At 42.3% G+C, this 22,179-nt stretch overlaps 1 protein-coding gene across 4 annotated transcripts in view; it reads right to left on the reverse strand.

The window, feature by feature from the left end:
- Positions 1 to 22,179, reverse strand: part of RNGTT (RNA guanylyltransferase and 5'-phosphatase) — a 375,566-nt gene that overhangs the window by 180,382 nt on the left and 173,005 nt on the right. For 3 of the 4 annotated variants that reach the window (XM_019537735.1, XM_019537734.1, XM_019537736.1), the window contains one exon: positions 21,929 to 22,093. The exons of the other annotated variant lie outside the window; for it this stretch is intronic. In XM_019537735.1, the coding sequence (XP_019393280.1) occupies positions 21,929 to 22,093 (165 nt within the window). The remainder of the gene's footprint in view (positions 1 to 21,928; positions 22,094 to 22,179) is intronic. 4 annotated transcript variants of the gene reach the window in all.

Below are 22,179 nucleotides of genomic sequence, written 5' to 3' on the forward strand. Positions count from 1 at the left end.
TTCTGCTAGAGAGAATATGCATTTGGCGACAACCTTTGGTGACATTATAGCTGCAACCACCTAGAAAGGAACTTTCAACAAAGGAGTTAGTGCTTGACTTATGCTATGAAGGATAAGGACTTGCAATCCTGTTTTATAAAATAATGCATATGTAGTAGGGCTGTGCAAAATTTTGGCAGCCATTTCACTTTGGAGGTGTTTCAGGCCGTTCTGGCACCCAAAACACCGAATCCAAATCAAAATGGAAGGTCTGAAATGAACCGGAAGCTCCGAAATGTTTCAGAGAAATTTGGAATTCCAGAGCCGGGCTTGCAGGGAAACAGAAAACTAAGAGGGAGGGGAAAAGGGAGGGTGGGGGGGAAGGACTGATCTGATATTGACAGCTAGCTCCTGGTTTGATTCCCCAGCTCTCCAATCGCTTCCCCAAGCTCTTCCTGAGGTACGCAGGCCCCTGGATCTGCGTGCTAGCTCCTGGTTCGACTCCCCTGCTCCCAGTTCAATTCTCCAGCACTCCGATCGCTTCCTGAGGTGCACAGGTGCCTGGATCTGCACTCAAGGTTTCAGCAGGTTGCAGCTGCAGGCTGGGGCCAGTGGCATAGTTGGTAGGGTTGGAAAGGACCTGAGCAGATCATCAAGTCTGGAACAGTCTGCCATAGGAGGTGGTTCAAGCACCTACATTGAACACCTTCAAGAGTAAATTGGATGCTTATCTTGCTGGGATCCTATGACCCCAGCTGACTTCCTGCCCTTTGGGCAGGGGGCTGGACTCGATCTCCCAAGGTCCCTCCCAGCCCTAATGTCTATGAAATCTAAGTCTGACCCTTTTGAAGACCCCCAGGGTAGAAGTGAGCACCACTTAGAAGTTTGTTCCAAATTCTAGCTGCCCTGACTGTGAAGTAGTGCCTAGTGATATCTAGCCTGAACCTACTCTCAGTCAACTTGTGGCTGTTATTTCTACTTACTCCTGGGAGCGCTCAGGGGAACAGGGACTCTCGCGTTCCCCCCGGTAAGTTTACAGACAACCACCAGATCCCCTCTCAGCCTTCTTTTGTGGAGGCTGAAGAGGTTCAGATCCCATAGTCTCTCCTCGTAGGGCCTGCCCTGCTGCCCCCTGACCATGCAAGCGGCCCCCATTTGGACCCTCTCCATGCTGTCCACATCCCTCTTGAAGTGCAGCACCCAGAACTGGATACAGTACTCCAACTGCGGCCTGACTAGTGTCGCATAGAGAGGGAGGATCACCTCCTTGGACCTGCTCATGATGCATCTGTGGATGCACGACAAGGTGCGGTTGTCCTTACTGACTGCATCCTCACACTGGTGGCCTACGTTCATCTTGGAATCAATAACGACTCCAAGATCCTTTTCTGCCTCTGCGCTGATGAGAAGGGAGTTTCCCAGCCTGTAGGTATGCTGCTGGTTCTTTCTTCCTAGGTGCAGTACCTTGCACTTGTCAGTATTGAATCCCATAGTATTCTCATCCGCCCACCCCCATAACCTGTCCAGATCTAGTTGTAGCCTGTCCCTCCCTTCTAGTGTGCCCACCTCTCCCCACATCTTAGTGTCATCCATGAATTTGAACAAGGTGCTTTTCACCCCCTTGTCCAAGTCACTGATGAAGATGTTAAACAGTGCGGGCCCGAGGACCAAACCCTGGGGGACCTCACTGCCCACGTGCCTCCAGGTCAAAAATGACCCATCCACCAAGTTGGGTAAAGGGTGCGGCCCTCTACCCAACTTGCAACCCATCTGACTGTGTAGGCATCAATGCAACAATTGCCTAATTTTTTAATGAGAATAGGGTGAGAGACAGTGTCGAAGGCCTTCCTGAAGTCCAAGAAGACTATGTCCACCGCGACACGTGCGTCCAAGAATTTTGTGACCTGGTCGTAGAAGGCAACCAGGTTGATCTGACACGACCTGCCCCTAATGAACCCGTACTGGTTGCCCTTAAGCATAATCTCCCCTGCTGGCCCTCGCAGATGTGCTCCAGGATAATTTTCTCAAAGAGCTTCCCCAGGACCAAGGTAAAACTAATGGGCCTGTAGTTTCCTGGGTCCTCCTTCCTCCCCTTTCTGAAAATGGGGACCGCATTGGCCCTTTTACAGTCCTCTGGCACCTGGCCAGAGCACAAGTGCTTGTAAAGCCATGCCAAGGGTCCGGCAACGACCTCTGCCAATTCCCTCAGCACCCTGGGGTGGCAGCTGCTTGGCACAGCCCATGCTGAGTGCTGGGAAGACTTGGGTGCTGCCACTGGCCCCCATCTGCAGCAGCAGCCTACTGAAACCCAGCATTCAGAACTGGGGGCCCACACCCCCAGGGGGAGCTGGGGGAAGCAACCAGAGAGCTGGGCAATCAAACCAGGAGTGGGAGTTGGGGAAATGTTCAGGTTCCCCCAGGTCCCAGTTGGATTCCCCAGGGAAGAGCTGGGGAAATAATCAGAGAGCTGGGGAATCAAACTGGGGAATCAAACTGGGGACTAAGGCTGACAGGTGGAGCTGCCCCAGCTCCCAGACAGCATCTAGCACCCTGGCGAGCCACATTGCACTTGTGCAATATGACAGCTGCTGTGCAGGTGCCAGGCAGGGGGCAATCCCTGCTGTCCCCCACTGCTTTGTGCTGTACAGGGGGGCTCTGCCATGAGCACCCACAGGCCCCATTTGCCACTGCTGCAGCCAGTGAATGTGGGGCTTTTTTTTAAAAAAAAAAAAAAAAGCTCTGAACTGACCGGCTGCAGAAGCGGGAATTGCTGCTTCTGGGGGCTTGTGGCAGAGCCCCTCCACACAGCACAAAGCAACAGGCAGAAGGGTGGAAGGGATCACCCCCCACTGCTTGGCACCTGTGCAGCAGTTGCCCCATTTTGTGGGTACAGCACAGCTCGGCAGGGCACTGTTCACTGTCCTGGAGTTAGGGCAGCTCCAGCAGTCACCTGGAGCCCGGCAGCACTCAGCCCCAGCAGCCCCAACTCTCAGTGTGCAGTGCCTTGCCAAGCTACACCAAACTTATGCCATGGAGCCGCTGCTGCACAGTTGCCAGGCAGAGGGGAGGGATCATCCCCACTACCCCACCCCGGTGTGCGATGGGGGCTCTGCCATGAGACCTGAGAGGTCCCAATTGCTGCTGCTGCAGCTAGTGAGTGCGGGGCTTTTTTGTTTTTTGGTTTTTTAAGCTCCGTACTCACTGGCTGCGAAGCATGCAGATATCAGAATCATGCTACTCCTGGCTGGGACCAGTACCAGCACCCGAGTCTGCCTGGTGCAGTCTGAGCCAAGTGCCAGTAAGAATCCAGTGCTAGTGCTGGTGCTGGCTCCAGCCAGCAGTGGCAGCCTTCTATCATCCCGCAAACAGATTGGGGGGGGCGCACCCCCCAGGAGGGCTGCGGGGCTGTTCCAGACTCTTCCCAGGGGGTGGGGGCCCCCAGATTTGTAAGCAGGATGACAGCACGCTGCCACCTCCAGCAAGTGCTACTAGTTTTGCTTTGAACAATTTGATGTGCAGTGCATAAAACCTCAGCATCTATCTCCCTGAAACTTGGCAGGCTTCTTGCCCTCAGAAGGAGCTACCATCCCTGCAATTTTCATCCAAATCAGGCAAGAAATGACAACATTATAGGCGTTTAAGTGATTCCCCGTTATAACCTATGGCTGAAACACCGTTGAAACTCCAAAACAGATTTGGCTGAATCAAAACGGGACAGTGATCCAAAACATCAAAATGAATCACTGTTCCTCTGAAACCAAAACAAAACATAGCCATTTCGCACAGCCCTATTACTCAGTCTACCTATGAATCTAGGCTGTTTTCATTATCCATGTGAGTAATGCTTTCTTAAAATCCTACTAGTAATATAGTATAATTATTGATTCTGTATTAAAATAATCATGCATCAGTCTTACATATGCTGCTTTTCAATTTTCTTGAGTGCTTTAGAAATAAATGAAGGAACAATGTTTAAAGAGCTTAAATCAGACATACTACTGATTCCAGTGCCACTTTTCATGTTTTCCACATAGGGCTGGGTTAGTAAGAAAAATATTTTTGATAGTATTTGAGTGAACTGGAAACAAAACACCAATTCAGCATGTTTAAATGCTTTGAGTACATGACTTCATTGTGAAGATTCATGTGTAAAATGGTTTATTTATTCCTGAAAAATATTTATTATTAATATATATTTATACATTCTAGAAAAATAAGTTGCAGCCCAATTTTTTTGGTAGCCATACTTTGTACAATTGTTGTGATGAGTCAGAAATGAACTAGTTAAAAAGAAGTCTAAACCTGCCAGTCTATATCTTCTACACTCCATTAACTGTTCCCACTCCTCATTGGTAGAATGACTGGATGTCAAGAGAATCAAAGAACAGGCTTACAGCCCTGTCCTTTTAACACTACTGCACACACTCCCACAGAGGGAAGAGAAACAATACTAAACTATTACGGTGACATATCATGAAGTTGTAATAATGAACAGTGAGAAATAAATTATACATTTTTCACAAACAACCTTAGGCTAAAATCTGTTTGGGAAAAATGTCTGAAGTAGTCAAAAAAACAAACAAATGGGGGGGGAGCATTATTCACAATGAATAATTGTATTGTGTTCCAAGGGAAAAAAAATGAATTATGTATAACAGCACTTTCTCGCAGCACAGAAAATCACAGAATCATAGAAGCAGGGTCAGAAGGGACCTTATAGATCTTCAAGTCCGACCCCCTGCCAGGGCAGGAGAAAAAAAAACAAACTGGGCTCAAATGATCCCAGCTAGGTAGGAATCAAGCCTCCTCTTAAAGACTCCCAGGCTAGGAGCCAGCACCACTTCCCTTGGAAGTTGGTTTCAGATCCTAGCCGCCCCGACTGTGAAGTAGTTCTTACGGATGTCTAATCTAAACCTACTCTCCAATAACTTGTGGCCATAATTCCTTGTTATGCCAGGGGGCGCTAGGGGAAACAAGGTCTCTCCCAAACCCTTCTGGTCCCCCCTAGTGAGTTTACAGACTGTCACCAGGTCCCCCCTTCAGCCTTCTCTTGTGAAGGCTGAACAGGTTCAGGTCCCTCAGTCTCTCACTGTAGGGTGTGCCCTGTAGTCCCCGGATCATTCGAAAATCATTTTGTTGCATCAAAGTAGAGTTTAAGGTTAGCAAGATTCTGAGTTCTTGTTAGGATGTTCCAGTTTCCTGGAACAGTCACACTCAGTTTTCCATTTTCTTCACTTCCTAGCCTTCCCCTTCTCCCCCACATCCCCCACAGTGAATCTCAGGCTCCACAAGACAAAATGCAGTCCTGCAACAAAAATGTCATTCTCCTTGTAAAATAATTTTAATGACAATATAACAACATATAGCCCACATTTTTAATTAAAATAATTAAGTCCTCTCAGCCAAAACTCTAGAGACTGCTATTAAACTAATAATTATAATTTTAAAAACCACATTCAAATGTCACAGCCAATACATTAAGATTAAAGGAGAAAACAGCCAGTATTTTAACTCCATTGATTAATCCAGAATTGATTCTAAAAGTCCATTGTAATCATACAAAATTTGTTAAATAGTCAGCATTTTATAACTGTTTTGAGTAATGAGAAATTGAGAAATGCAGCACATTTCCAAAGCTATATGGACAATATTCACCTTTTCCCATTTTTGTAATTAAACTGCTTAGGCCATATATTTCATTTCCAGTTTACTGCTGAGACTCCAGGCTGATCAAAATAGTTCTCCTGTAATCAACACTTGACATCATATGTTCATAATTTTAAAAGGTTCAGGGAAATGGTTTTCATCTGAATACTGTACATATATTAATTCACAATTCAAAAAAAGTGCAAATAGCAAGGCTGTGAATGAGTCCATAACCTCAGTACTGGTGTTTAGTTGCATGGAATTTGGTGATGCCATAACCAAGAAGCAAAGTTACATGTAGTTTAATAAGTATTAGTTTGAAACTGGACAGCTCAAGGTTGCATTTTATCCTTATCTTGTCCAGATACCAGAAAAAGAGAGATGTTCCATAAAAAAAAAAAAAGAGAATTTACTTACTATACTAACCGCAGCATTTTGAGATGTGTGGTTCATAAGCATATTCTACTTTGGGATAAGTGTGTGAGTCATGGGCAAGCTCAATTTTGTTTGCCTTACTACCACATGCCTATATAGCATGTCTGCTTCCTACTGTTCCTTAAGGTCTTCGCCACCGGCATAAAAAGGTGGTGCAAACTTCCTCATTTTCTCATATAACAGTACCCACAAAATGTATGGAGTTCCAAGGAAGAAGGAAAGGAAAGGAAAGAAGGTGGAATGCAAAATGTTCATATGAGCATCTTAAAAAAACTCTTATGACTTCAGTAACTTTCTCCTTTGAATGATTCTTCATATACACATTCCACTGTGGGCCAATCCAAAGCACTGCTTAGTTCACATGGAAATGGGATTCCTGGGGTTCCAGATCAGTGGTTCTCAACATTTTTTGTACCAGGACCCGTTTGTAAACATTGATGGCCAGTCCCAATCCAGTGCCCCTCATTCCTGACCCACTGCCCCTCGAGCCCAGCTCCCCAGTGTGTGGAGCAGGGGGGGTTGTGGGGCATGGGGAGCACCAAGCAAGCTGGAACTTTGCCAGCTTGCAAGAGAAAATCTAGTTTCCCATGTTTTTCACCTTTAGAGGACAAACCATTTTTTAGAGTTTGTTGACCCATTTTTTAAGTTTGTTCACGACCCGTCCATACATTCTTGCAACACACTTTTGGGTCACGACCCACAGGTTGAGAAACATTGTTCTAGATAAAACAGCTACTGCAGAAGCACTTTCTTGAATGCAGTTTTCATTCTGGAAGCTTCAAAAGTAATCCAGTAATTGATGACAGCATAGAAGAGACTTCTAAGCAGCAGCTTTGCATCTGTCTGAGATAAAGATGCTATTTAGAGACCAGACGCTGACTGAACTCTGATGTAGCACATTCTAAACATCACTGAGACCTCCACTTTTGCAAACTTGTAGCCCAACTTGATACAGGTAGAGAACCATTCAGACACTGTCTTGGTGAAGACTGCTGTGCCCTTTGATTCTTCCACTACAAAGAGTTCTGGAGGAAAACTTTGGCCCCTGAAGACAGAAACTTTAGAAACATCAAAACCATAGGATAGAAAAAAGACTAAGAAGCTTTTAACAGGAGGGTCATGGACTAAGGTGACTGGTAGGTATACTTTAACCGAACTCAGAAATAGGTCACTGAACTTCAGCTCCAGTAGGTAGGATACTAAGATAGATGTCTCAGGCAGGAACCTTTCCACTGAAAATGTTGTTCATCTGGTCAGAATGATGTGCATTATAGAGGTTTCCTTTCTGATAAATGAGAAATAAGGTGTGGGCTTGCTCAACTGTTGGCAGCCATCCAGCACCTATAACACGAAATATAAGAAGCTAGGTGTAGATGAAGCGTCTTCCCTTGTGTCCCAGAAAGTGCGGCATTAAGAACAAAGTCATTGCCATGATTGTAGGGAAAGAAGGTCCGGGACGCTGTTATCTGAGCCAAGCTAGGACCAGGACAATTATATGTGCAGAATTTTGCAAAGCGTTAAGAAATATTCTGGGTATCCATGTTTCCCAACCCAAACAATTAAAAGAACCCATTCTGAAAGAAAAAGACCAACATTTGCTGTAGGAGGCAAAGAAGCAAATATCTCTATGACCCTATTATAAAATATATCCTGTAGAATTGAGTCCTTGACACTCCGTTTGTGATTTAGCAAGATGTTCCCACTGAGAATAGCTGGCTTGCTGTTCTGATGGCCAAGGAGGCTTACTACTAGGATGAAATTGATGGCAAAAGCACCAGTTCCATTCTGAAAGATCGCACTTCGCTTTGCCTCTTGAAATACAACATAACATTAGGATTGTCCACCAGAACATGAGATGAAGAGGAATACTATTGCAGATCCTGAGGTCCAAGAGATTGATCTTTCAGAGCAAGGTTGCATCTCAGAAGCCATATGCTTGAAAGTATATACTTTCCAGTCCAATAGGAAGGCCTGTGTCATATTGTCATGGAGGGCATGGCCGAAACAAAGAAAAACTCCCTTGCAAATACTAACTGTATCCTTCCCACCATGCCATACAGGAACACACTCAGAATCTTATATCATGTACAGTGGATGTCTTTCCAACATGCGCTTCAATTGCAGCCAGACCTGCATAAATCTGATCTAGAGCTTGGCATACAGTACCATGTAGGTATGTGATGCCCTGCTGATAAGGAAAACTACTTTGTTTCATGTGGACTGTTGTAGAATGAACACAAAATAATGGGTAGGATCCTCTACTGGAATTTAGAGGGATGAATCCCTGTTCCCCTGAGCACTACCAGGAGCGACTAGAAATAACGGTTACAAGCTGGCAGAGGGTAAAATCAGATTAGACACGAGGAGGCGTTACACTTCATTGTTAGGGCAGTTAGGATTTGGAACCAACTTCCAAGCGAAGTGGTGCTGGCTCCTACCCTGGGGGTCTTTAAGAGGAGTTTATATGTACACCTTGCTGGGGTCGTTTGACCCCAGTACTCTTTCCTGCCATGGCAGGGGGTCGGACTTGATGATCTGCTCAGGTCCCTTCCAACCCTACAAACTATGAAACTATGATTTCCTCATTAGGTCCTGAAACTCCTTAAAACATGAAAGGTACTCGGGGAACCCCTGCCACATTTGGGGAAGAAGAATATAGAAGTTGGAGTTATAGCACTTGGATACCTGGTTGTGAGTTCTAAGTTTCAGAAACAGAGAAATTGATAAAGAACAGATGTGGTCCCCAAAGGCCTGAGGCTTCTATAATGTCCTTCCTTAAAACCTCTAACAGTTGGAAGCGCAAAGAGCCAATACAATCATATGAACATACCCAGAAAAGTACCCTGGGACCAGGAGACTAGAATACTTCCAATTACTTAAGGAAGTGTTCTATAGGCTAATTTTTCTGACCAGAAGCGTTTCTGGATTCAGTGAGGGGAAAAAAATGGAACGTGAAGGAGATTGTCCAGTCACTGGTTCTTACTACAGCCAAGTCCTGATCATCACCTTAGTCTGATAAGAAGTCCAAAGCAGCAATCTGAAAGGCTGTACAGGGCCTGCTTCCAGCACTGGTTCATTTCACCTGTCTAAGTACAAAACTGTCAGTGCTAAGACATGTCTGAGCTTTATTAGGAAACACACTGGGTCACAAACTTTCAAAAGTTGAACAGGAGAAAAGGGGCAATATTTCTGAAGAATCATGAGTCTTCCTGTTCAACTTCCCTTTGGTTATTGTCCAGCTAGAAGACAACTTCTCTACTGCTCTCTGACATGAATCTAGGGGCTTGGTGGGATTTTTTACCTAGTGTCTTGAGTCTTTTTTTATTGAGCTGGCAAGTGTAGTCTCTACATAAAAGGTAAAAAAAAAATAAAAAAAATCAAGCTGTATTTAGCCTTATTGTCCTTCTGTTTATGCCTTGTGGCATTTGATATAAAATCTATTTCTTGTATGGTATAATTGGATTATACAATACGGTAATGAATTTTAAGTAGTAAACAATGAGTCTCTTTGACACCTAGGAAAGACTCGAAGCCTAAATTGCTCAAGAGCAGTAATGGATTAGAACTGGCATTTGACTTGAACTGTGACAAACTCAACACAATTCCTAGAAGCAATTCACCCTAATGTAACTCAATAGTAAGATGTGGATATACTTTATAGAAATTTTAGCACAAAGATTTCACTTCAAGACACAGAAACACGAGATGACTCACAGATGAAATGAAAGCATCTACTCAAACCAATTAAATAAACATCTTGGGATTATTTTATATGTTTTGTGAATCATAAAATGATCAGTCTGACTGAAAAATTTACAAGAGTCATTGGCCCAGTCAGCAGTCTTAGTGGTAACCCAGATAAGCAAATGACTAAAGCCCATGTAGTAAATAGCTGGATGCTCCATCCTCTATCAAAATCATGGGGGGTTTTAAAATAAAAATACTGGAATTAATTCAATATAAAAACATGGAAAAATATTAATATGCTTGGTAACTTGCTGTTTTATCTCTTAAATAAATGGGGGGGGTCAGTAACTTAGAATGCTGTCAGCGACATTTTTAAAATATAACATGGGTTTCTATATAAAAATACTCATCATTACTATAAATTAGGAAAGTTAGGAAAATTATTCCACATCAAATCTGACTGCTGCACCCATAGTTTCCTCTCTCTCTTTAATATATCACACTTGGCAAGATGGCTTCACGTTTTTCCCTGAAAATAATGCTGTTTCTCAAAAATGAATAGCCCAGTGGACAATTTGTGCAAGTATCCTAATTTCCATGTTTTACTGGAATTAAGCTACCCAAGATATAACAAACAGAAATAGTCTCCATATTCAGAGGAAGACTGCACCTGATGCAAGAGACTGGTAAACTAACATACATGTGGAGATAGTAAAGAAAGCCTTGGATCAGGTAAAGGACACTAGTATACTGTGGCTCATTTGCTTCAAAACCTCCTAGAGTTCTTTAAAAGAAGTGGAAGATGACAGAAGGGCATGCATACATATTCCTCATGGACCCTTCCCAGCTACAAAAGGAGAAAGAATGCTGGTGCCTAGAAAAAAAAATAGCAATAGCAGGTAACAAAGTAAAAAGTGACAATATCCACTTGAGGCAGGTTGTATTTAGCAAGGATTTGAATATTGGTTCAAATGCTATTCTCCTTAGACACTGACAGATCTTTGGAGTCAATCCACATGACCACAACCTAGAACTAAGACTTTAGGTTCACTGAACCAAATAGAGGAAATTCTTGGTTTCCCCCTTCCTTGCCCTTGATGCACTGCATGCAGCTGACACCCCATCACAGGTTTTAATGACAATGCCAGGGAAACCTAGATTGTTCTCAGTTATGCCAGCTCTACAGATCTCCTACCACTGAATATATTTGTTGCTATACAGAGATAATGGAAAGCAGATCTGTTGAACAAAATGATAGTATATTTAAATACTCACTTCAGAGTAGAACACTGTACTGAAAATTACTTAATCATAATCAAAAATAAATAATGAAAAATATTACTCATACTAGATGTGATGCATGCTTATAAGGTAAGTCATAGCCACACTTCTTCTACTGCCCATTGAGGGGAAATGGAGAAACTGCTGGATAACATTGTTTATTCCAGTTCAGGCAGTAAGGACAAATTCTAAAAGTCTATGCTGATGCATACTTTTCAATAAATGTGAAGATTCATTCCTTATTTCATTTTCTTCATGGAATACTTCAAGATTCAGGTACTCAGTCTTTTTAACCTACTGGGATTGGTAGAGCACAGCTAAGTTTTGCTGCAGAGGTTGAAGTTTTCAAATTCATATTATTTTAATACTAACTTGATTTTACAAATCTTCTACATGCACCCAGAAATGCCAAGAGGCACTGTTACTGAATGATTGTTATTATAAGGTAAATGGCGATAAAGACAAAGTAGTACATTCCAACTTGAGGCCATGGTTCTTTACATTACATTTCCTTAGATTAATCAGGACCTATATAACAGTATATTTTAGTTTTCCTAAAAAATGCCTATATAACCTTACATAATTCCACCTCCATTAATTGCTGTACTACCTAAAAGTCCCTGCCCATAGCATAAGAAATACCAACGATACTGCAAGGACTGGTATAAAAGTTCTGCCTTTATTTAAGGCAACTGTCAAGTTTATCTGTGGATTACATTTCTGGTTTTCCAAATGACAATAGTACAATGAAAACATTCTGATAGGGAATGGTTATTTAAGTGACAGTAGGAAGAAATGCCTTTTGTGGAAAGATAATATTTTATATGCCCACATAACTAAATAATTTTGAATCTGAGCACATTAAATGAATTTAACCGTCTCTTTCTTCTTTTTTCTTAAAGAGAGAAACTAAACACCAAAACCACAAGTAAAAAAAATTAAACTGAACTTGAAAACTGCAAGTTTCATGACTGTGATAGTTGTCTAGTATCTGATACATGTTCATACTTTTTAATCTTACAAATGTTTTTAACATAGATATTTATGATGCGTTCATAATACATTTAGAAACATACTTTGATTGTGCAACTCTCTTTATAATATATAAATCCCAAAGTAGATCTTTTTTGCATTTTAAGATTAATTTAAACACTGCCTTCATCTGCATCTAAAAAAATTCTTTAAAAAGTTTCAAAAAGGGAAAAGTAGCAGGCAGAGAAAGAAATAAAATCAACTGCTCAGGTACATGGACCAAAGAAGTAACTCTGGGTTGGATGTTCTCAGAAGTACCTTTCGCTCAAAAACCACACGAAGCAAGTGGTTAGAAAACTCTCCTTAAGAACACACCTAGACTCCAAGGACACAGCAAGAGCTCCTATAAATCAGAGCAAAAAAACCCAAGAGAAGAGCTTCCCTACAGGTCTACAACATTAACAATATTTTAACTGCTTGTGTAGCAACAACAGGATGACTTTTGAGAATCTTAAAGATTTTTTCCCCTTTTTTGTACAAAGTCTTTTAGATTAAGGTATGGTTTATCAAAACTATTCCTTTAATGGACAAAGGTCTTAATTCCCTTATTTTTCAAACAGTTTGATTTAATACATGCATGAATATATACATGCAGCGGGGAATGTTCTTCAAAAAATGAGACAAAAAAGAATGCTCAAAGATAGCTTAGATACTGTAAGCAATTCTACCTCCCCCTTCCTCTGCACAATTGCTGGCTGTTCTGTTATAGTTCTCTTGAAAATGAAGACTTAAATTTCTCAAGAAAACACCTCATTCCAAAATAAATTAGTTGACCAAGACCAACAACAAAAGATGAGAAAAATATTTTTATATTCACAAACCACTAGTATGACAGAAGCATTCATGAATCTATAACACACAAGATCTATCAGTCTTCGGCAATTTTAAATACACATTTTCCTCTCAGTCTTTTAAAAATACATACAAATAAGAAAAACTTAAGACGCAATAAAAAGCAAAGCAACCACAGACAAGCAGGATACCAAAGCTTTATTAGCAGCAGAGGAACTGTACCACCAGTATTCATGACACCTTACAAATGAGTAATGAGACACAGCCTCTACCTTGAAACGTTGGTAGTCTAAATACACAACAATTTATATTGCGAAGGAAAGGGAAACAAAGAATAATAAAGAGTGTCGTTGCAATCCAAGCTATGCAAATATTTCATATTCAGGAACTTTTAAATCTATACAAACCCAGTGTAACAGAAAAAAAATATAGGACACTTATGAGACTTTAAGACCACAAAAAAATAAGCAATTAAAAATGAGTAACTTCCTGTTTTTTTGGGGTGATTACTGCAGAAAGGTGTTCCACATATCTACTTCCAAACAGATTTACTGGCACCTAGTTCTAAGTTGTATTAGCTTTGACTGACAAGAGCTACAAAATTTAAAAACAGATTTTACTGAGTTTTCAGCTTGAACTCCTAACCACCGTCAGCTCTGAAGAGATAAGCTGTCAACAGTTAACAATTTGATATATGAAGTAAGCAATCTACCTCGTTCTGGACTTTGCATATGCTGTTCCTAATATTTTTTTCAAACATACTTATAGACTAATATTGCTATTAAATTTGTCTATTCATACAAACCACATTGAAAACTATCTTTCATCCATTACACTGACTAGATGAAAACATTCACTATGTAATAACAATGTATTATCCTTCTCCTTACTTTGTATGTTTAGATATAAATTCTTAAATTGCTGGCGAGAATTAAATCATTGCTGGATAAAAAACTATTGCTGCTTACAGTCTCTTACAGAATTAACTATTAGCAGGATATTGATAGAAAAATACTACCAAGACTAACATTCAACTCCTACTCCTCATTAATTCTAGTCTATGCTAAGACATGTCTAACATCTTTAAACTGAATGAATGTTAATTGCAAGTTCTTTCTTTCTACAGGAAAAAAAAAGATAGATACTAAGAACTTCTGAAAAAAATCATTGTGCAACAGCATCTTCCTCCCTTTTAATACCTATTTTGGTCTTATCCGATTTTCAGCACATGATGGATTTGCCAGTGGAATGCAAGGTTTCTTTGTCTGTTCTCAGCTCCAGGTTCTGTGTACACGGCTCCTCTGTTCTTGACAATCTTTCCAGTGTGAGCCACACTGCTGCAAGTGTAGAAGTCAGTAATGCACAGGATGGAGCATTTTGCAATGCTGGAGTTCAAGATGCACAGTCCCCATTCATGGTCTCATTTGTGTGCATCTCTTATGGCCTTTGAATATCAGAGATGTTTTTGCCTTTACAATATCCATAGCATGAATTTCTTCCCTTCCACACCGGTGTAAAGGCCACACCCTCTGTTCCCTCAAATCTAGTCACCTAACATATGACTGAAGAAGCAGGGAAAGAAGGTAAGATGCCCCCATGTCAATGAAACCACTAGCATCATTCACAAAAGACATCATGTGAGAAATCACAGATCAAGATGGGAAAGAGAACTAGGGCAAAATTGCATACACTGGCTCAGCTTCCAAGCAGGAAGAATATGCTGGTGCTCACAACAGATGTTGTCTAGTGGTCTAGCTATGAGGACTGTGTGTTAGACTGGAATAGTGGGTAAACCACCCAGTGCTTATGGTCTGGAGGCAGAGGAAAGTTCAGTGGCCAATGGGAATATACCATAAATGAAAAGATGCCCGCTAGGACCACGTATCTGACGAGCTGATCAGTTGGATGTGGTTGGTGCTCAGAAAAGCTGGATGTCACTGTTGGTTTAACGGAGAAAAAGGCAGTGGTAAAGACTTCTAAGCATACCCTGCTCAGAAGTCAGAAGCAGAAGTGGAGGAGGCTACCTTTACAGGCTATGGTAAGAGGCTTGGATCAGTGGTCAGGATGTCATGATCTGCAGCATTAGGAAGGAGTGGTTTTGTTTGATACCTGGTTCTTTTGAAAGGTAATTCTGGAGGGAAGAGATCCACTGGGGCTGCCATTTTGGAAGAGGAGCTTGTCAAATAATTTCTGAAGTCCCACTAAAGGAAGCTGGGGGGAAAGCAGCTGATACTGCTGATGTGTTCCAGTTTGTTTCGAGACAAAGTCTGTGCCTAGCTGCCTTCTCCTTACTGGGATATACTAAGGAGAAGTGAGCTTTTATCTGATGCTGACCTTAACAACTGGGTTCTGGGTACCATAACAGGGACAGGTAAGACAGCACCCTGCTGGCCAGACCCTGCTTATGGAAGCAAGGAAACAGGGTGTTGTCTTGCCATGCTTCTGAATGAGGACCTAACTCTGAGCAGTTGAATGCCAACATTGTCTTGCTGCCAAGGAGGAAGATCAGAATGAGGTGGTCGTGTCAGGCTGAAGACTTGGTTCCCACATCCACCACCAGGCTCATGGCCTTGCCTAGGAGGAACATTCAAAGTTTCCTTGGGTGATGAAATGCCTCAAGGTAGGAAATAAGACAGTTACCACAAAAATGTTAAAAGCATGGATCCTCCAAAGGGCATGACTTTGTGGTGCAGCTAAAAGCAACTATGGGAAAGAGGGGAGAAGAGAGATGTTAAGATTCCAACCCAAAAGCTGAAACCTTCCCATTCTCTCCCCAAAAAGATCATGGTGGAGGAAGAAAAACAATAAGAAAAATAATGAACAATAAAAGCAATAGGTCAATAAAAATTGAATAAAACCATGCAAAGTGCAATCTGCAAAAAAAGAAATGCTCCAACTCAGCCAAGGGGTAAAGAAGAACTGAGGAACACAAAGTCCATACTGACCTATATAACCCTGAGCATGGGAGAAATGTAAGTGGAGGGCTAGAGCACATGCTACAGATACTGGTAAGACAAAGTCTCTGGCTGAAGTTCACTGGGGTGAAACAAGTGAGACTGCATATGAACAATCAAATAGAGAACCTACTTTTCTGGATTTATACTTGGGAGTTTTCAGTGGTAAAAGATGAATAAAATTCTAAAGCTCCTTTATGTAACCAGTCACAGCATAACTGGGAGTTACAGTGGACAGTAAGCTTTATATGAGCCAACAGTGTGTCCTCATTGCCAAGAAGCCTAATGGCATACTGGGCTGTATTGGTAGGAGCGTTGCCAGCAGATCAAGGAAAGTGATTATTCCCCTTTATTCAGCAGTGGTGAAGCCACATCTGGAGTACTGTGTTCAGTTTTGGGGGCCCCCGCTACAGAAAGGATGTGGACAATTTGGAGAGAGTCCAGCGGAGGGTGATAACAATGGTGAGGGGGCTGGGGCACATGCCTTATAAGGACAGGCTGAGGGAACTGGGTTTATTTAGTCTAGAGAAGAGAAGACTAAGAGGGGAATTAATAGCAGCCTTCAACTACCTGAAGGCTGGTTCAAAACAGGATAGAGCTAGGCGATTCTCAGTGGTGGCAGGTGACAGAAAAAGGAGCAACAGTCTCAAGTTGCAGCAAGAGAAATTTAGGTTAGATAGCAGGATGAATTTTCTTACGAGGAGGGTAGTAAAACTATGGAACAAGCTACCCGGAGATGTTGTTAAAAACCTCCAAGGATGGAGATTCAAGACCTGGCTAGACAAAGCCTTTGTTGGGATTATCTAGTTGGGGATGGTCCTGCTTTGAGCAGGAGGTTGGACTAGATGACCTCCTGAGGTCTCTTCCAACCCTAGTTTTCTATGATTCTATAGACAGCTTCATCTTTTCTTTACAGTAAAAGAGATGAATGACAGTAATGAGACTCTCTTCTTCCTCAAGAACTCCTACTGTTTTTTCAGAAGTCTAAGATGAGGGCTGTTTTCAAGTATTACCTGAGTCCTCAGTGTGGTTCCCACATAGGAGGGAAAGAAAGGAGAGTGGGCAATATAACATAAAGAGGATATCCTGTAAAATCAAGTGTACCTGGAAAATCAGGTACTATTTTAAACTGATTGACTGTGAATGGGTTCAGTGTTATGTGCAGACACTAATACTAGGGACAAACGTTACACAAGCCGGTTGAATTAACCAGAAACAGATTTAAACCTGTAACAGAACAGTTCACTGCACATAAACCAGTTTCAAAATGGCTGAAACCACTTTGAGATAAACTTGGTTGAATGTAGTATCGGACTTAAATGACTGAGGTCAAACTGATTTATGGAACTTCTGTCCCAGACCCCCTCCTGGTTTAAGTTACAGCAGAGTCCTCCAACATCCCAGCATGCTTGGCAGCCCTGGGCTGGGCTGGGCTATCTGTTCCAGACAATCAGGGTTGGCCCAACCCCTCTCCTCCCTAGCTGGACCACTATCACTGCTTCAGCTGGCTGAGAAGGGGGTGGAGGGTACAAAACCCTGATCTGGAGTACAGCCAGGTCTGCTGACAGGGGAGCAGCAGCCCCTGCCAGGCATCCCCATCCTCCCTTGTTGCTGCAGCAACAGGAGCAGGAGCATGGCCAGACGCTGGTAGCCTGAGGGAAAGGGGAGGGTTTAATCCCCCCCAATGCAGCAGGGGGCAGCGCGGGAACCAACAGGCTTCGCTCATGCACCCAGGGCTATGGTGGCCAGACACGGTAGCCTAAGTGGAAGGAGGGAGTGGAATGGACACCGACAAGACACTGGCTCCATCCTGTACTGAAGATCCCCCCAGGCAAGGCCTGGACAAGTCCCTTGAAGGAGCGGCAAGAGGTGCTTGATGCCGAGGCGGCAAGGAGGGGGAGGACAAGGGAGGAAATGACTTAGCTGCAGGCGCAGAAGGGGGATGGTGGGGAGCCTGGGGTAATCACGGAGCCCGACTCACTGTTACCTCCTGCTGCAGTAGTGCAGCCCGAGCTGGGGCAGCCCTAGGGGGCGGGGGTCAGCACCTGCTGCTTCCCACCTCCAGCCCCACGAGGGCCATGATTTGCAGGCAGACTGCACCTGGAACATGGCTCCCTGCCCCACTCCCTCTGTGCTGTGGTGTGGCTTGGGCTTTGCCTGAGGTGATCTTCAGTGTGGGACAGAGCCAGTGCTATGTCGGTGCCCACGCTACTCCCCCCTTTCCCTCAGGCTACCGGTATCTGGTTGCTGTGACCCCAGGTGCAGAAGCGGAGTCTGTTGGTGCCCCCACCACCACCATGGGGGCATTAAACCCCCTTCTCCTTGGAATACTGGGGTCTGGCTATGCTCCTGCTCATGCCACTGGACCTCTGGCAGGGCTGCTTCCCCCCTCCAGGCACAACCTGGCTGGGGTCCGGACAAGCCAGGGTGGGGGTTTAAACCCCTCCCATCATACTCAGGGCTGCTAGGGCCTGGCCACGCCCCCTCACCCCCTCGCAAGCACAGCTTCCCTGCAGACCTGGCTTCTAGCCTGAGCCATGGCAGGCATGTGACTGCATTTCTGGAATCAAAAGTGAATGTCTATTCACTTGCAAATCAATTCAATCTACACAGGTTAAACTAATTCAGGCTTGGGCTTTTTTAATGTGTCCCTAGCTTAACTGTCCTGTAACACAGATCTGGCTTCCAGGCAGCCCACACGGCATCACTCCTCAACTCCATCCACTGCTGCAACAGGTTGCTCTGATACAGAGACAGAATTTGACTGCTTCCTTCTCCTTTTTTCCCCTTTGGTTTGTACTTTTAACCTCCCCTTGCAGTGCATGTTTATAAACGCTTTCTTCCTAACAACCACGTATAAGCTCACTCCCTACTTGACCACAGAGCTTTACAATGGTTCACTACTCTCCGGGAACCAAAAAGCTTGGGTTCAAACACTGCAGAAAGCCACTGCAAAGTTCAGTCATTTGCTGGCATTTTAAAATTTACTGAACTCATGTTTAAGAGAAAAGGAAAAGTAGAAAGGTGAAAATGTCCCCCAGGAACAGGTCACCCACTCCCTGCAACTTCCAAACCATGGGTGCAAGAACTACCTCTTCCTCAACTTGCCCACTGTAAGGCATACTGGGCTAGGCCTCACTCTTCTCCTCCCCCTGTTGTCAAGTAACAGTATTATCTCACACAATTCTGAACAGTTTCCCAATCAGCAATGTTTAGGAATGACTGAAGTGCATTGCGTGTCTGTATCCTCAGTTTTTCATTAGTTCATCATCCATTGGTGTGAGTTGTCCAGAAAGTGGGATATTGATTCTGAAGTAAAGGCAGGGTGGGAACAAATGAAGATTTTCATATGGGATATCACTTTTTTTTAAGGGTGATGAGATGCTTGATTCCAATGATAAGGAGCTGAGTTACCCATTACTAAAATGTGGTGAGGAACATCTGAATTTTTTTGGGAGAGAGAGGATATTACATTTTAGAAAGTACCTTGATTTGTCCTAGAGGGGTCTCTTCCAAACTAAAGTAGGCGCAATTAGGAAAATACACATCTTGCAGGTAACAAACTTGTACATTGCACAGTATCTGGTGAAGCTTCAGCTTACATAAGTAATTCCACCAACTCACCTACATTCTTGGACCCTTGCTATGGCACAGCAGGAGATCTAAGAGCAGCTGTACAGCAATTTCACCCTCTTAGATCCATACATAATCCCTTTAAATGCCCTTCCCGGGGCACTTAAACTATTGGTGTTATGCAGATATGAAGCTTAAAGATTACATAAGATCTGTCATCTACCAGGTCACATCAGGTCCATCTTGTCTAATATTCTGCACCACAGTGGCAGAAAATGGATGTTGAAAAGGAGAGCAGGAGAGGTATGGCCAGGCTTTTTCAACTGTTGCTCTCCCACTTGCAGCTTCCAGTATTTAAGGTCTAGGAAGTTCTGGTTCAGAAGCTATATCCCCAACTCCCAGGCTCAGTAACTACTGATTCTCCTTTCCTCCAAGAAGTTGTCTAATCCCTTCTTGAATCTGGCTAAACTGTCAACTTCCACACATCTTGTAGCAATGAGTTCCACACTTAAATTGCATGCTGTGTAAAAAAGAACTTCCTTCTGTTAGTTTTAATATTATTACCTACTAGTTTTCTATTATGACCCCTAGTTCTTAAAAATCAGAAAGACAGTAAATAATAAATCCCTACTTACTTTATCTTCATCATTTAGTATGTACCCCCTCAAGCATCTCTTTTCTAAGTTGACTAGGCCTAGCCTCCTTAGTCTCTCTTCATGTGGAAGCCCCTCCCTACTGCTAATTATCCTTGCTGCCCTTCTCTGTACCTTCTCTAATTCTTCTATACCTTTTTTGAGGTGTGGGGACCAAAACTGGGTATAGCATTCAAGGTGTGGACGTACTATGGAATTACAAAGGGGTATAATGACACTTGTTCATAATTTCCTTCTTAATAATCCCTAGCATTTTCTTTTCCTTTTTGACTCCCAGATCTCTTTCCCGTGTGGTAACTGCTAATGTAGAGACCATCATATTGTAAATATAGTTTGGGTTATTTGTTGTGACCATGTGCATCACTTTACACTTCTTTAATCTTAATTTCATCTGCCATTTAGATACCCACTCACTCAACAGTGCCAGATCCTTCTGTAGTCTCTTGCAGCCCCACTTGGTCTTGGAATAATTTTGTGTCATCTGCAAATTTGGCCACCTCACTACTCACCCTCTTTTTCAGATCATTTATGAATATTAAACAGCACCAGTCCCAATACTGATCCCTGCAGGACCCTGCTGTTTACTTCCTTCCAGCTTGAAAACTGACCATTTAAACTCATTCTTTTTTCTGTCTTTAAGCCAAATTCCTGTGATTAGATATGTCCCACTGCACTGGATACCCACTTTTAAAAAACATAATATATGTAATTATTAAACAGCTACTGCTTCTCACTTTCTTAAAAAAAAACTGAAGCCTAAAGTAAGGCTTCTGAAGCATCAGCACATTTCTATCAATTATAAACGATTATGTATTAATCATAATTACTTTCTCCCTGTGAAAATTTTATTTTGAATTTAAAGTCTCTATGCACTATTATCTTAGATATTTAAAGTATGTTTCTATTTAAAAATCCCAACAGACTAAACTAAAGAGAGAACTGGTTAAACTTTTATACCACATTGTCTGCACAATGATAAACTCAGTTTCGGCGGTCCATTTTACTGCTGTGTTTTTGTCAATTTATAATGAATGGTTTTTCAAAGTCATGTTGCCTCCACATAGTAGTTTTATCAGTCACTCTCTGTTATTCAGAAGTTTGTTACTTATACTTTGTTCAATACACATTCCCTGCTTCAATTTCCAGACAACAAAAGCAAATGGAAGGAGGTGATTAAATGTTGAGCAGCTACATGTTCTGCTATGCTGATTTGCACCACATGGGACTATTTGTATAGTACTATGGAGTGTAAATGGGATATTTTAGGAGAGATAAGTATCACCCGTGTGTTAACATGGAAGGAATAAAAAAAATGTACACAAGGATATCATATTCCTACACTGGTTAGAAAGTGCAGTTAGAGATAGAAACTCTAACATGTTTGTAAGTAAACTGCTTTATCTCAGAAGACCAAGGAAAAAGCATTTTAGAAATTAACATGAGAAGAAGCTGACCAGTTTAGAACTACTGCAAAATATTAATTCATTTTAAATGCAATTTTGAGTATTATTTCTGATTCTTACCTTCTCAACTAAAGATCCATAAACAACGCTGGTATAACCATCTATAAACAGAGATGGTGTAACCAGTGTAGTTCTCAGACATTCCCAGGAACTCACATAGATTTAAACCAACAAACACTGCAATGCCACCATAACTAAGCATTAGGAAATAAAACATGAGGTTTGTATAGAAGTAAACAGTTTTTAAATGGGAGAGTATGGTAAACATAAAAGAACAGGTAGATTTAAGCCATACAAACCACATCCAGAATAACTCCAATTCCCAAATCCCAGCAAAGAAGTTAGGTAGGCTGAAGGAAAGCCTGCACACAAATCTAAAGTTACTGTCTTCAGCACAACAATATGAATAAAATCTAAATTTGGTCAAATTTACCTTTCTTGCAGCATGTATGTCGAAAAATGGCTTGTTTCGAACACTGAATGGTTCCTGTGCTTTGTCAATAAGACCATTCTTCATCTTTTCGTGTCGTGGAAATATAATCTCTTTTTCTATGCATGCGAGTCGAACATTAAAATCACAATCTCCAACTGGCTGTCTCTGCCAAGTTAGACAAAATTGATTTCAAAACCAAATACCTATCAAGTTATTTGAATAAACTAATGTTTGACTTGCAAAATATTTAC

Source organism: Crocodylus porosus, unplaced genomic scaffold (assembly GCF_001723895.1).
Source record: "Crocodylus porosus isolate Cpor-Errol unplaced genomic scaffold, CroPor_comp1, whole genome shotgun sequence".
NCBI lineage: Eukaryota > Metazoa > Chordata > Crocodylia > Crocodylidae > Crocodylus > Crocodylus porosus.